At 39.4% G+C, this 15,414-nt stretch overlaps 1 protein-coding gene across 4 annotated transcripts in view; it reads right to left on the bottom strand.

Moving 5' to 3' along the window:
* Positions 1-15,414, bottom strand: part of APP (amyloid beta precursor protein) — a 199,209-nt gene that overhangs the window by 12,503 nt on the left and 171,292 nt on the right. For 2 of the 4 annotated variants that reach the window (XM_054654580.2, XM_054654582.2), the window contains 2 exons: positions 11,199-11,420; positions 5,603-5,656 (listed from right to left, as the gene is read on the bottom strand). In XM_054654580.2, coding sequence (XP_054510555.1) covers positions 5,603-5,656; positions 11,199-11,420 — 276 coding nt within the window. The remainder of the gene's footprint in view (positions 1-5,602; positions 5,657-11,198; positions 11,421-15,414) is intronic. The other 2 variants (XM_054654581.2, XM_054654583.2) reach the window with 1 other exon arrangement.

The raw sequence follows: 15,414 nt of genomic DNA, 5'->3' as shown, positions 1-15,414 counted from the left end.
TGATATTGTTCTGCACAGACAGAAGAGTGTTAGCTGTGCCTGAGGTTACATCCAGAGTTAAAAATTAAATCTCCAAGTGAAGCACTGTCGAAACAACTAGACCTGGGTGTTCTCTACACAGAGAAAATCAAAGTAGCAGTTTGAGTGACTACAGTACTGACTGCATTCAGGAAAACATTCAGCTCCATGTCCATGAACTGTGCTTCAGTCATGGCAAGAACAAGAAGAGAGTTGTTGAATCAAAGCCTGTTACACATGTGGCAAACAGCTTTATCTGGGTTAATCTTCATCAAAGATAAAAAGGGTGGAAGGGAAGGAATGCAGTCTTCGAACAAACCCCTGGAGTAGAGAGCTGCCTGTTGTAATTAGAAGTTCAACTGTTGCTTCCATATGACTCTGTTTGTAAACTAATTTTGATGAGTTTTCATATTGTAAACTCATAAAGATGAAAATGAAGACTATATACCCTTTTTTGTAAGGTTAACTCAAGCATCTTTGAGGGATATGCACTTTTAAGACTGCATGGAGATAAAACTTTCTGGTCTCTCCTAAGATGTCAGTGAACTGCTGGTTTACTTTTACTTCATGGATGATTATGGGGATCTCAGATTGAAAAAATCAGAAAATAAGTGCAATAAAAGTGTTATCTTTTTTACAAAAGAATCTTATTGGAATGAAGTATAAAATAATTATTTCTCAGAATACATGTGTGTAGAAATGAATAATTAAAACAAGTAAAATCTGGTTTGATAATCTTTCTGGCATGTCAATCCAGATGCTGTGCCTATGTACCTATAATTGCATTCACAGTTAGCAACGATGTCATAAAACAAACCAAAACAATCTAATGGAAAAAAAATATTATTTTTATTTTGTTTAAAGCAACTGTATTGAACTAACATCACAAAGACAGGAAAAAAAAATGTTGGCAGTTTCTGACAAGAAAATCATAAATAACTGAGCTGCTCTATGCCCTCACCTCATACAGATCACAGCATATGTGCCAATGATTCTGCAGAACAGCCATTAGGCTTACAGAGCCTCTGCATGAGGGAAAAAACTCCTCAGTTATCATGTAATGTAAAGATAGACATGTCAGGATTTATTAGCAGAAGGGCCAAAGACACAGAAGCAGCTTTATGTGCAACGTTTCCCCAAAATAATTCAATGTTTGCAAAAATGGTCCACTGACAAAGAGCTGGAATAACACAAAAACTACCAAGTCCAAACTATACTACATGGAACAAAGTAACATACTTAATAGCAAAAATCCTTGCATTGTGAACTATGGGCATCCTGTAAGTGATGTATTTACAGCTGTGAGGGTATAATTACAACTGCAACTCTGTAAGATATGAAAATATGATCTGCCCTGAACAGAGCATTTGCTGTTTATCACCTTGAATTACAGAAAATATGCTAATACTAAGCAATGTCCCTTCTGATAGCACATTTTTTAATCTTCACTCAATTTCCACAAATCAAAGCAGCTGAATTAATGTTAAGTAAAAGGTGCTTGCTCATGATCATCTAGAGATGTTTTTATATATATTTTTATGTGCATTTGTCTCTATGTGTACATGTACACACACACACACAAAGAAAAAATTACTAATAAACAGATACCCAAAATTCAGTTGCAAGAAATTAAGTGCTCATCATGAAAAAGTGACTGCTGGAGCACAGGAGAGAAGGAAACACTACTGAATAAGTTGTTACAGTGAGGCTATCAAGAAAAGAGGTACTTGTTCTATCTGAAGTTATTTGTATGGAAGTTCTCAGGCTGGACTGCAGCCTTCTAACATCTAACATCTCCTTGTATAAAGCAATTTATAAATAGCAAGAAGTATGTCATAAATCTGTTATAATTTTGTGCTGTATTAAAAAATAGTGCATTGATGACTACTTAATATTTCTAGATATTTTTCTTCCCTCTGACCTTTTACCATCTCATTTACTTCCTTTTTTAGGAAGAAGATGATAAGAAACAGTTTTAGGCATAATTTTTATGTTTATTTGCCCATTTGTGAATTAGGAAGGGGAAGGACAGTAAGTTAAGGCAGTAGAGTCCTTGTCTAATGCCCCTGTGAATTACACAGATGTTTTATCCATACTAGAAAATGGCATCCATCCAGACAATATTCTTTTCCTAGGACTGATGTAGATCAGATTCCAATTCAAGCTTTAATTGTAGACAGTCAAGGTGGAGCACAACAGAGGTGGGGGTTTAGACAACTGGCATAAATTTCAACAAATGCTTTAAACTTGGTCCTTACTCATAAACTTTTCTACCCTATGAACTGGACAACTCCTGACTTTTTCTGGCTTGGCTCATAGACTTCATATTTTGAAAGAGAATGATGTGGTGAAAGAAAAGGATCCCAGGTATCACAAATACTACTATATAAATACAAATACTACTACCATCTAAAGACTTGTTGGACCAGATGGTCGTTGAGGTGCCCTTTCAAGCCAGTACTCTGTGAGTCTGTGACTCTGTTCTGTACTGTGACCAAATGATCTCTTGTAAGAAAGTGACAAAGATGATCTGCATGATTTTGATCTGCCTGTAAGAAAAACATACTGATCATTATATGAATGATGTGTGAGCAAGAAGTAAATAAAATGGAAAAGAGAAAAAAAGGGCACATGTTTGCATGTTTGTCTTAGTCCTTTCAGAGCTCAATTTCTTCAAGAAATTCAAACAGCTACAAAACATTCATTTATTCTTCTTCAGGCTTGGAGTGTTACAGACTGACATGATACCAATTATTTCCATCCTGAAGAAGCAGGTCCCTTGAGCCAAGCAGGTAGAAGCATCAACTGGCAAGTCAGGCCCACAGAAAGGGCCAATCTTTCAGAAAACCAACAAGAAGCTGGTCAATTAAAACAAAAAGTCACAAGCAGCTGGATGCATTAATCTGCAGGTCTTTCATTAATACTTTTTCACTCTACAGTAATCTACGATATTTTTAGATTTTTTTCTTCAATAATAGCCCCAAACTATAAAAACCAGACTATCCCAAAAGGATAGTTACTGCACAAAAGGTAATCATTTTCTTTTTTCAACCTCCAATATAGAAATTTTGTTTGTAATTAGCAAGTAAAGTAAAACTGTTTTAAAGTACACACTTTTAAACTATCAGAATCCCTTCTCTACTTCACAGTTGAAATAAGCATCTATTTGCTTTCCTCTATTCCTACTTCATTAAGATATTCAGATTGGAATAATTTCTCTGTTAAAGTGCAGTTTTGTCACACACAATTTGCTTTTGAATGATGATGAAAAACCACATGGACATTTATAGACAGAATCTGTATGACTAAGAAAAATTTTTTAAACCTATAAATGGTGATTAATGACATAGGAAAGTTAAGCACAACTTTGCACTTTAGCAGAACATTGAGGAAATATCCCATGCAATTTTCACAGTAGAAAAGTTACAGCATCTGCCATCTGCCAAATTTCAAGCCACAATGGTCAGATGCTGAAATATTTTTGACCTATCCTTAGTAGTCTATTGCACACATTCACCAAGATGACTCATGACTTATTGTCATGAGGCTTATAGACTTCAGTACTACTTGCATCAACACAACCAACAAAGCACTCTAATGCACTTGACTAAAACGTACAGTAATGCACTTGACTGCCACAGACACATTTAATGAAAAATCCTTTCCTTAGGATTTTTTCTCCTGAGAAGCTGAGAGGCCTCAGGAACAAAATGTAAATAATCATTATCTGCTGCTGTGGAATGCAACAGGTGCATCTGTGATTGGTCTCATGTGGTTGCTTTTGATTAATGGCCAATCACAGTCTGGCTGTCTTGGACTCACTGGTCAGTCACAAGATTTTATTATCGTTCCATTTTTTTTCCTTGCTAGCCTTCTGATGAAATCTTTTCTTCTATTCTTTTAGTATAGTTTTAATATAATAGATATATCATAAAATAATAAATCAGCCTTCTGAAACATGGAGTCAGATCCTCATCTCTTCCCTCTTCCTGGGACCCCTATGAACACCACCACACTTGACTAAAACACACAGTTTCATTCTGAAACAAGAGAGTGGCATTGAGAGAAAATATTTTTTCTAGAGAAGGGACACTAAGGATTTCTGAGATGTGTGTCTATGTGTGAGGGAACAGAAGGGAGGAAAGAATAACCTGTGGTAATAAATATGGGCCTCATAACAGGAAATATTTCAAGAGGACTGAAATTAAAATTGCAAATAATAATAGATTTTTAAGAAAACTGCTAGACTGAAATAGCATTACAAAATTTGGATTAAACCATATGCATGTTTCATCTGTGATATTTCTACTGCTCCTGGGGAAGAAGGTAGATAATGCAGTACTGAAGGGATTTTTTCCTGATCTCAAGATTTCTGGCATTGTAGCTCTGTACCAGTTTCTAGGATCTCTTCATGGATTGAATTAAGACTCTAAACATAAGTAAAGATGGCAGACTCCTAAAACAGTGCTAGAAGCACACTACCTTGCCAGTTCTGACACATGTCCCAGTTGCTGCAACATATGAGCTTATTTTACCTCCCACTGTAGCAATTCCTGTAGCTGCCAAACACGGGTGAGTTAAGATTTTAAAAAATTAGGAAGATGTTGTCCACAAATGCTATCTAATGGATTTTTGGAAGACAAGGTAAAGGGGAAAAGGACACAGATCAAGTATTTTAATATGATCTGAAGGAAGAAAACACAATTATGATGTGACACTGAAATAATCCTGACCCTAAAATATATTCTCACTACATCAAAGAGTCAGAGAGTAGCCTCTTCTGAAATAAAAGGCTGTTTCCTCTCAATGGCTTTAACAGTTTCAGATAATTCTGAAAAAAAACCAGAGGAAAAATAATCCCAAAAGCAAAAAAAAAAAAGTATGAAAAGCTAAAATAATTTTTCCTTTTGGAAACTGGATTGTCCCATTTTAACTTATCCAAAAATTTGCAGCCTGACTCAACCTAGTGATCTGCTACTGCTCTGAAATCAATACAAAGACAGAGGTACCTACAGAGTAGAAACAATTACCCTGCTTTGTCCTAGAATGGAATGAATAGTTGTGTCCTCAGGCATCCTCAGGGAATCCAGAGGGATAATACCAATTTTTAGGTATTTGGAGGTAAGAAAGATAAGTACCACAGCCAAAAATATCAATTCCCCCCTGCAGTTCTGAAACTGTACGCGTTAATTCTTCATTAGTCCTGCTCACTCTACATAAAGGATTTGACATTTCTACTGTACATGGCCAAATTAGAAGTAGTGTCTGTAGAGGGTACCAAGTTTACCATCTCCTGCACCTGCTGAAGTGTTATTTCTGGAAAGGATGAGACCTTTGATACAAACCAGTTCTGGGTCTGGGACCCATTCCTACTGCAGGCACACATCCCAAACACCCTCAATATGGACAGCACTCAGATGGGGATTATTTGTGAGGGAATGATGCTCCCACCATTCAGGGAATAGTATTAAATTTTGTGAGCAGGGTACAACAACAAAGCAAAGGTAAATCATTTCAGCACCAGCAGACCATATGCATGCCAGAAAAAAATACAGGTTAGGTAAAAGCCATGCAAGTCATATACCTGGTCGTGTGGTGAGTCCTCTGTCTGCAGCTGGGCGGGCATCAACGGGCTCAACTAGGCACGTGCAGAAAAGAAACAAAAAAGCAAACAAAAATAAACAAAATCCCCATAAATCACAAAGTCAAGGGCTCTTCTGTTGGGACAGTGCAGGAGAGACATACTGCATTAATAGTTACCAAAGCAACAACTAGAAAATATCCGCCTTCAGTTAATCCTGAAAGTAAAAGGAAGGGATGGGTAAGACTTCACAAGGAAAGCTTCAGCGTTGAGGCAGCATCATTTTACATCATATTACTGCTTCAAGTCAGAAACCAGTAAGACTAAATAATTTCTGTCAATAGAACAAAACCATATTCATTACATGCAAACTTTTCCCCATTATCTGATCAAAACTGGCAGCCAGAATGGACATGATGAGTTCTTCCTGCTGCTGCTCTTTATCAATATTGACTTAAAAGCCTCCTGAATCCCTCCTTTTTCCTTTCAACAGGGATTCTTTACAGCACCATCTATAATGTTTGAAAAGAATAAAGTGCATTTTGAAAACACAATCTATATTCCTATATGTTCTGATTTGTGAACTGCATATTTATCTTCCAGTTTTTGGAAGGGAAAGAAAGAAGAAACACAAATTTCTATCCAAATGTATGTCATATACAGTTCTATAAAACTCTTTTATTACCCTACTAAGGTTTTATCAGCTGAAACCTAAGTTGAAGTAGCTCACTGACACTAATAGAAAAACAGCATTTGCAAAACTTAGAGCTATTTGAGTCACTGCCAACTGCCTCAGTAAGTTCAAACATATTGGAAATGTTTATTAAAAGATTCAGATTTTTTTTGGTTGTTTCTCTCTTTTCCTCCAATTGTGCTGCTTTCCTTATCTACTCAGTCTTTGACAGTGTCAAAAGAACCTAAATTCAGAAATGAAATGTTACATTGTTCCTTAGAATTCAGAATTTTTAACATATATTCTTATTCATTTGAATGTCTGGATTCAGCTATGAGCCTTTATCAGCAGTGAGTGAGATGCAGTAACACAGGAAATCTGATAGACCCACAGTTTTCAATCAAGAAGAACTGCTCATCAGAAAAGCACACAAGCCTGATGATACTGTTGATATGAGCAATGGAACTGCCCATCTTCTCAGGAAGCCTGTGTCACTGGCTTAGTGTTCCTGTGGGTTGGACAAACAACCCACCATGCTTGCAAGTGGGAGCCTAAGTGGCTCCCATGTCCTTTGCACATGAGATGACTGCATGAGCTCCTGTCTCTGAATAAAACCCAGTCACTCAGCTTTACACTAGCTGCAAACTAAAAGCACATCAGCACATCTGACTCACTTGTGTCTCCAGAAAGGCAGACTTTCACTGAGCTTGCAAGCCTGGTGCTGCAGAGGCACCTTCCTTCACAGCAGTTCAGAGTGGCACTAGCATAGCACGTAATTGTTTTCCTTACATGGCTCTTCCTGTGGGAAGGACTCCATAGTGTAGCAGGGGAGACTCCTCTCCCATAGTGAACTGAAGAAAGTTTCTTTTTAGAAGTGATAAACTGACTGAGAATCCCAGGTTTTGTCTCTTTGCATTGTCAGTGGGAAGGAAAGAGGGGCTGGGGGGAGGAAAGGTGTGCTAAAGGTTTATTTTAGTTCTTACCATTCTGCTTTTACTGGTTTTAATAAAGTTTTCTTTATACCTTTTGAAGTTTTAAGCCTGTCTTGCCCTGAAGTCTCTTCTAAAGCTTATCTCAACCTCATGAGCTTTATTTCAACTGATTTTTTTTCTCCTCCTCTGCTCAGTTACAGCAGAGGAAGATGAGTAGATGATTTTTGTGAGTGCACTGGTGTTTGGCCTGCAGCCAAACCGCTACACCTCACCAGACCACATCATCACAAGAGCTAATGAAGAGGGGAAAAATTTAAACCTACCACAGCATTTATCAATAATCAAAACTCAAACATGTACTCTATGTTATTACACAAAGTACATTCGTTTTGAAGCTCCAGAATTGTATTTCTCTTGAATACGCTTCCATGTGCACAGAAGTAAGACTGAAAATGCATTGTCCAAATAGACTCATGAAACTAAACTGGTAAATGTTTATTTACACTGACTGCTCAGGCTTCATGGAGGCCACACATTCCCACCTTTTCCTAATACTAATAGATCTCAGAAAAGCAAGAGAGAACATGTTTACTTCTCTTTTCAAAAGTAAAAGTAAAGTACATCAAAAGCTGGTACAGACCAGCAGGAGAGCAGTGCTATGTGATGCTCACCTATCAAGAACATTGTTGAAGGGAGTAACTGAACAAATCATAAGGATAACACAGTACATTTACAGGAATCTCGCTTTAGAGAAATACTAGATACAGACATTAAGGCTCCCTGTAACCTGCAAGCTAAAACACAAGGAGTAAACCACAAAACCCAGTTAGTCACTGGCAAAATGCACAGAGGGCTTGGCAGTGTCAGAGCTTCACAGCTGGGGTGGGTTTGTTGGGGGTCACCTCTGAAGATGCATTTTGCATTGGTGAAGTAACAGTTTCCTGACATTTTTCATGTCCCTCTGTACAGTTCTCAGAAAATGTTTTCTTTGTTAACCTAATTTGTGTTGCAGCATGCTGGACATCTCTACAGTATATTATGTGCTGCTTCAGATCAACTCCTGTCAACATTTCCAGGGAAACTGCTTCACGGTAAAACAAGTGAGAACATACTTGCAGAAAATACTGAGTAATGTTAGACTTTCAAAGTCTATTTATTTTTAGACTGTTTTTCACTTACTAGTCAGTAAAAGCAATTCTAGGAAAATGAACTATTTGCATAAAACCTGTTCTTAAAAACATGCAGTTTACATTGGGAAAATTTCAAATGGAGTTATGAAACCTTAAGATTACATGGCAAGATATCAATCCAAAACATTATTAATATCTGTGGGTGAAACCTGGGATTAAATCGTGGCCATGGAAGGAAACAGGCATGGGAACTAATAGTAACAAGAAATGTTAGGGGGAAGGGTTGTGGTATTTTAACTTCATCAGTTCATCAGAGGGAGAAAAAAAGGAGGAGAAAAGTATGTCAATTGTTATTAACTTTTTGCTACTTCCAAACCATTTTATAAGACAACAGAAACATAATTTTGGAAGCAAGGTAGACAAAGCCTGAAGTAACACCACTATCAAAGAAGAAAACAGGCATGGAAAGTGAAGACAAATGGCACAGTCAGTCCTGGGGTTCTGGAACAACGAGGTGGGAGACAAACACAAAGGAAATAAACAAAGCTGTGAAATTCCTCTTTGGTGCTATGGACAAAGGTATAGAAATGGCCTCTAAAGAAAGAAGGTATTCTTGGCATGTTTACATTAAGAACATTGTGGTTTGGGTAGAAGATAGAGAATTATAACGGGAAACAGAAAAGACTTGAAGAGGTTTAAGTCACCAAATGATTTCCACTTCTAACTGTGCATACTCGAACAATTATAATGGTTGGCCTAACTGAACTGACTGCTGCAATAAGTTCATGACAAGTACAATATAACCCTGGTATAAAAAAACAAAACTAAACCCCAACAACTTGGAGGCATGAAAGAATAAGTGCTGCAACAAACCACATACTGCATTGAAACACACAGACCTCATAATTAAGAATGGTATTCCAGGCAGGAAAATTTTATTTCTTATTTGCTGCCATACATTTTAAAAGGAGAACCATGCTCAGTATAGTTGCCTGTGGGAATTCAGTGTCACTTTGAAGTACCTTTCATTATTAGATCCTGAGCTTAGACAGGTTTCTGAAGGAAAAATACACTTGTGTGAATAAACTATGGGTATGTCTGGGGGTACCTGTCTACCTAATAACTTCTTAACCTGGTGACTGAAATCAATATATTTTGGAAGCTAGGAGGAAATACATCAAAAACAATTAATCCCCACCATGTTTTATGAAAGCAGGCAAAAGGTATAGAAAACTGAAGCCCTGGATGCCTCAGCTATGGAAAAAACTGGAGCAAGGGCTGCAATTGAAAATTCCTGCAGGACAGACGTGAGCTAGACTGCGACCTGCTCCTGGCAGACAGCCTTGATACATACACTAGGGTTAGAGCAAGCTGCAGCTCGTTCCCCAGGAAAATGAGGTTCAGCCTGGCATCCTGTGAGCCATCTGTACCCCTTGCCAGTGCCTGACGTGCTCCAGCCAGCTGCTCTCACTGCCTGGCATGCCACCTGGCTGCAAGTGCCCTTCAGACACAGCTGGAGTCCTTGTCACAGTCTCCTGCCTTCTGGTTCTTCCTGCCAGCAGGTCTGTTGAGTTTGCTCTGGCTCTGCTCTTTTACTTGGTCCCTAACTCGCAGTGCTGACTCACTGGTACTCTGATTTTAGCCTTATTCCTGACCAGCCTCTCCTCTTCTTCTCAGATCTGTAAGTATCTGCCTCACTGACCTTTGTGCAGGTCTTTTCTTTTGCCTGATGCTAGGCTTCTCTGACTCCTTGGGACAAACTTTGATTGTAAATCTATTTCTGATTCCACTCATTTCACCTGGCACCAACACCAGACCTGGCAAATCCATGTCCCCCACACCCAATTGCTCACAGTCACTCACATACTGCGCTGGAACGAGACTAACTGCATAAGGATGATCTCAGAACTCATTCTGAGGGCAGGAACAGCCTAAGCCAGTGGTTTCAAAAGACTTGAGGAGGATGTTAATGTCTGTGCAGTTTAGCTACAAATCACAGATTTGCCTGAGAAGACTTCTGCAGTTCCAGGCTCTGTATGTACTGTGGCTTGGCAGTATCAAACTTAGTGATGTGATTAACTTAGCACTAGAAACAGTGCAGTTAAAGAAAGGAAAACAAAGGCAAGAGGAGGAACTTGAATGACATGACTGAAATCCCTCAGGTTTCTGATTTATTGGCTCCAACACTTAAGTGAACTACCAATTCCAGATGCTATATGGATTATTCAAGTAGCATGCACTCACTTCATTGAAGTAGTCCATGAACACCGTATAATATTCCTCAGGAAAAATATTTTCACTAGCCAAGTTGTACTGACGTGCATGTAGGAGCATTTCTGCAGTACATTCCAGACAACCAGTGTAGGGAGTGAAATAACATTATCTGTCTGCTAGGATTATGCTGGAACTGTAATAATTTTCATGCCAGCAAATAAAAAGCTCTACCTTAAATAAAACACTCATCATGGTACAAATCTAACAGTCTGTCTGTCTGTCTGTCTATCTATCTATCTATCTATCTCCCTGCAGTCATTGAGTCATTGTCGTGTATCTTTTAAGACTGTTACTCATAATCTCCTAGACTTTATTATGGTTTGTTTCTGAAGGCAAGTAAGGCAAGTAAGGCAAGTAAGCTCAACTCTGAAATTTATTGTGTGTCTAAATTGGAGATTTTAGTCAGGACTTTCTATTCCATCAAAGAGACACAACTGACACAGCAGACCAGTTCCAAATGTTCATTTCAGAACTTCTATCCCACTTACACTTACTTACAAGAAAAATATGAATTTTCAGGGAATAATGTGAACAGAAACCACAAAGCTCAGTTCAGAAAGATCTGTGGTTTCTCCCCCTATTGTACTTACCTTCATTTTCAGTATTGGCTGGAACAGAATCAACTCCAAAGGGATGCCATGGCTGAAGGTCATCTAGGCTGAAGTCTCCATCCACTGGAAGAAGTTCAACTGTGGTCTTTGTTTCCGTCAATGAAGGCATAAGAGCATCATTTCCGTAGCTGATTCTGGGCTCGCTGATCATATTGGCCAAAACATCATCAGAGTAGTTTTGTTCTTTCTGAAGTAATTCATCTGCAAGGAAATTTCAATGCAGAAACTATATGAAAGAGCCAGCATATCTAAGGACCTATTTTCAGTGCTACTCAAGTAAGAATTCACTGTTGTGAGATTCTGTTTTTCCTACAATAAATATAAACAGTAAGGCTTGGAATAGTCAAACCCCCATGATAAGCACTGCAGCTAAGGCATTTTTTTGAAACATCAGCCACAATTGCTCAATTCTATTTCCTACACACATTTCCACTACAAAACAGATCATAGGTCTGTGCTACTATAGACATTCCTTGGCTCTTCCCAACCACTTTGAGAGGAAGCACAAAACAATTCCCTTCATCTCAACATGCTTCTGTAAGTCAACTGGTGAGAGCTCCACAGGAAGGAATGTCTTTGTAATTTGTCCTTCCTCTTAAATGCTCACTGCCAAAGCTCATCACAACTCTTAAATCCTAAATCTCCACAAGTCACTGTATTAAAATTGGTTTCCTATAACACATCAAATCTGAAGAAACATTTGATTTTTTAACATAACTTCATCATAACTAAAGTAGTTCTTTGTTAAAAAGCAGTAGTAGACATGTGGTAGTAGTAGTAGCAGGCAAATTATTTCACAAGCCACCAGCACCTAAAGCTAGGCAGTACTATCTATGCTGTGGAGTTTTTTTTTCCTTGAAGCAAAGGTGAGAAAAATCAAAGCACTTTTCAGTTCCATCAGGTGTATAGGACAGACAGTTCAACTCCGTGGTAAAAATAAACTCAGAGGTTGCGTGTGCTGCATTTTTCCTACTCCCTTCTCACATCAAAGTTCCTCTACTCTCAGCACAGAAAGGACATGGACTTGTTGGAGTGAGTCCAGGGGGCCACAGAGTTGATCAGAAGGCTGAAGTACCTCTGCTATGAAGACAGGCTGAGACACCTGGGGCTGTTCAGCCTGAAGAAGATAAAGGTCCTAAAAGACCTTACTGTGATCTTTCAGTACTTAGAGGGGGCCTATAAGAAGGAAGGGCCAAACTTGTTATCAGGGCCTTTAGCAATAGGACATGAGGTGATGGTTTTTAACTGAAGGAGAGTAAATTTACATAAGATATAAGAAAGAAATTTTTTCCAAGGAGAGTGGTGGTAGATGCCCCATACCTGGCAGCATTCAAGGCCAGGCTGGACAGAGCTCTGATCAAGCTGATCTAGTTGAAAGATGTCCTTGCTCATTGCAGAGAGGGCTGGACTAGATGATCTTTAAAGGTCCCTTCCAACCAAAACTATTCTATAATTCCATTCTTCATCCACCCTGATTCACTGACATCTGTTTTTGTAGGAAAAATATACTATTTGCAAGTATTTTGAGGGAACCTGCTGCAAAGAGCATATTCAAGCAAGAAATTGCAATGCAGACCAATAATTGCTAATAAGGCACCAATAGTGAGCAAGTGCCACAGAGTTAAATAGTTCTTAATAGGAGACTGTAGCAAGTGACCACATGAGAACACACATGGCAGCTGATGATACAACAGCTTTTATTAGGACTGTCTTCTCTGCACTTCATTAAGGACCCCCTGACTGTCACTACTTCACACCCACATCTCTACCATGTAGCAAGTCAGGGACATGAATCACCAACCACTCTGCTGCTAAACCCTTTATACCACTCCATGGGGGCTGACCCATTTCCTAGTAATATCAGCAATGAGGGGCATCTAAGTTTCTATACACACCACAGCTCTAGAAAACCTCAGCAGAATCTTCTGAATGTTGTGTTTCTCCCAGCTTTACACCATGAAGCTTCATACCACAGAACTCAATGGAACCATGCAGCACCCTCAGAAAGGCCCCTTACCACCTCAGGAGCATTAGAGGTGCCACTGCTTCAGTGCCTCTGTCAGTGATGATGCAGTAGGGCTCTGCTCTGGAATTCATCTCTCAAAGGCCACCTTGAGATAGCTGACAAAATTCTCTGCCACCCTATTCCCATAACACGGAATTCAGATAATCAAAAATAAAAGGAATGGTTGCAACCTCAGTTCTAAGGCAAACATGGGTTCTGAATCTTACAAAATAACGTTTTAAAATAAAATTTCCAGTTTAAACAGTAATTACTTGAGCAGATGGTAAGACTAATGTGAATACAAAATTTAATTCTGTGATTGAATTTTCCCATTAAAATGACTTACTAGGACAATACAGAAAGCCTTTGTCAATTACACTGAATTGTTTTTCTTTTCATGTTCATTTTACTGAAACCAGTACTATTTTATGACACTTACTAATCTTCAGCATTGAAGTTAAATCTGATTTTGTCTCCAAACTGCACTTACACTACTCCTTTTTCAAATTAAACCACGTCCTTTCATCAGAAGAGACAGGTGAAGTACCTTGATATTCTGAGCAGACATTATCACATGACATGTTAATTTTCATTAGATATGGATGAAAAGACTTTACAAAAAAGAGCTGGATTTTAGTGGCCTGAGGGAGGAGTCTGGTGTCCATGTACCTTGCAGGGTACCTTCTCATCTCTTCACAGATGAGAACACTACTACCATGTCATCATGCACCACATCAGAGTGTTACAGTACTGAGCATCTTTGTGACCACAGACCTTTCAAAACCTGGGCATTGGAATGGTTTTGGGGCACAGCTCCCCTTGTTCCTGCTGCTCTCCCCATCCCCAGAGGATGGTGTGGGGCAACTATAGAGACCTGGAGCTCAGGCAGTAGTGGCAGGGGATGGAGGAGCTGTGCCCCAGCCACTCCTTTGCCCTGGGCAGTGACTGTCCTGTACAACTCCTGTCCATACTCTGCTGCTGACATACTCAGTGTCACCTGCAGACAGCTCCTGCCCTTGGAAAGGGACAAATGGTGCACAGAGGGGAAGGAAGGACCTGAGCTCTGGCAGTGCAGGAGCAGCATCAGGATTGGTACAGAACTCAGGAGAGGCCACGGTGCAGGCATGGCTGTGCCTGCCAGGCTGACAGAGAGGGGTTGCAAACTCCCACCACGATACCATCATTATACCCAAATTTCTGAGGGCTGGGAGTGATCACACACAAAGTCTCTCTCAGGGCTACCCAAGTGGGAGCACATCGTTGCCAGCTCCATTGTTTTCCACCCAGCTGTGGCAGACAGCATGGAAAGGAACTGACCTGCACAATAGCTCAAGTGAGGCAGACAGATATTACAACCAGCAGATTATGATCACATCCATTTTACAAACAGGGAAACAATGGCTACATGAGTCAAGCCCATCTGACAGGATGAATCAGACACTGAATGACAGTGAGAAATTGGAAGTGCCTGGCATAGAAACTGCTGGAATCCATCACACTGAGGCAGCTGTGTCTGCACTGAGTAAATGATTCACAAACAATTGCTTCAATCGTTAAACTGCTAAAAAAAGTTTGCCTTAGGATTTCCAGTTATTGATACTACTGGCAAAGTCCAAGATCAATTTTTCAGGGCTGATTTTGTTCCAAGTATCGATGGTTACTTGAACCATCAGTTACACTAATGGAAAGCCATACATCTTTTCATTGACACAATATTTCCTCCATCTGCAGCTGCCAACTCAACTCCCCCACCGTGCAAAAGACAAATCCCTAAATAAGCAGGGAGTACAGACACAGCTAGAGGCTAGGATGTGCATTCCACATTGTTTCAGGGGATTTATTTGTACTGTGTATATCTTATCATTAGGTGCTGAATATAGACCTAGATCCTAGGTTGCTCCTCAAAATTTCATCTCACATCAAACCAACAGGACAAAAACATTCTGAGGATCTTCCTATAATAAATGTTTTTTGCTTGGGCTATTATCTCCTTGTAGCATTCTGCTGAGCCTTGCCACTGAGAAAAATAAAGAGGATGGCAAATCTTTCTGTCCCTCTGAGAGCATGTGCTCAAAAGCAACCATGACCTTAGGAAGGGACCACACTCAGTTGGGACCTCAGACCTCCCACTAGCTCCGAATTTGGTGTGAGGGCACACAATTGCTGCTTCTCCTCCAGACACTCAACATT

Source organism: Agelaius phoeniceus, chromosome 2, assembly GCF_051311805.1.
Source record: "Agelaius phoeniceus isolate bAgePho1 chromosome 2, bAgePho1.hap1, whole genome shotgun sequence".
NCBI classification, from domain to species: Eukaryota; Metazoa; Chordata; class Aves; order Passeriformes; family Icteridae; genus Agelaius; species Agelaius phoeniceus.
This window is presented reverse-complemented; position numbering and strand designations above follow the sequence as displayed.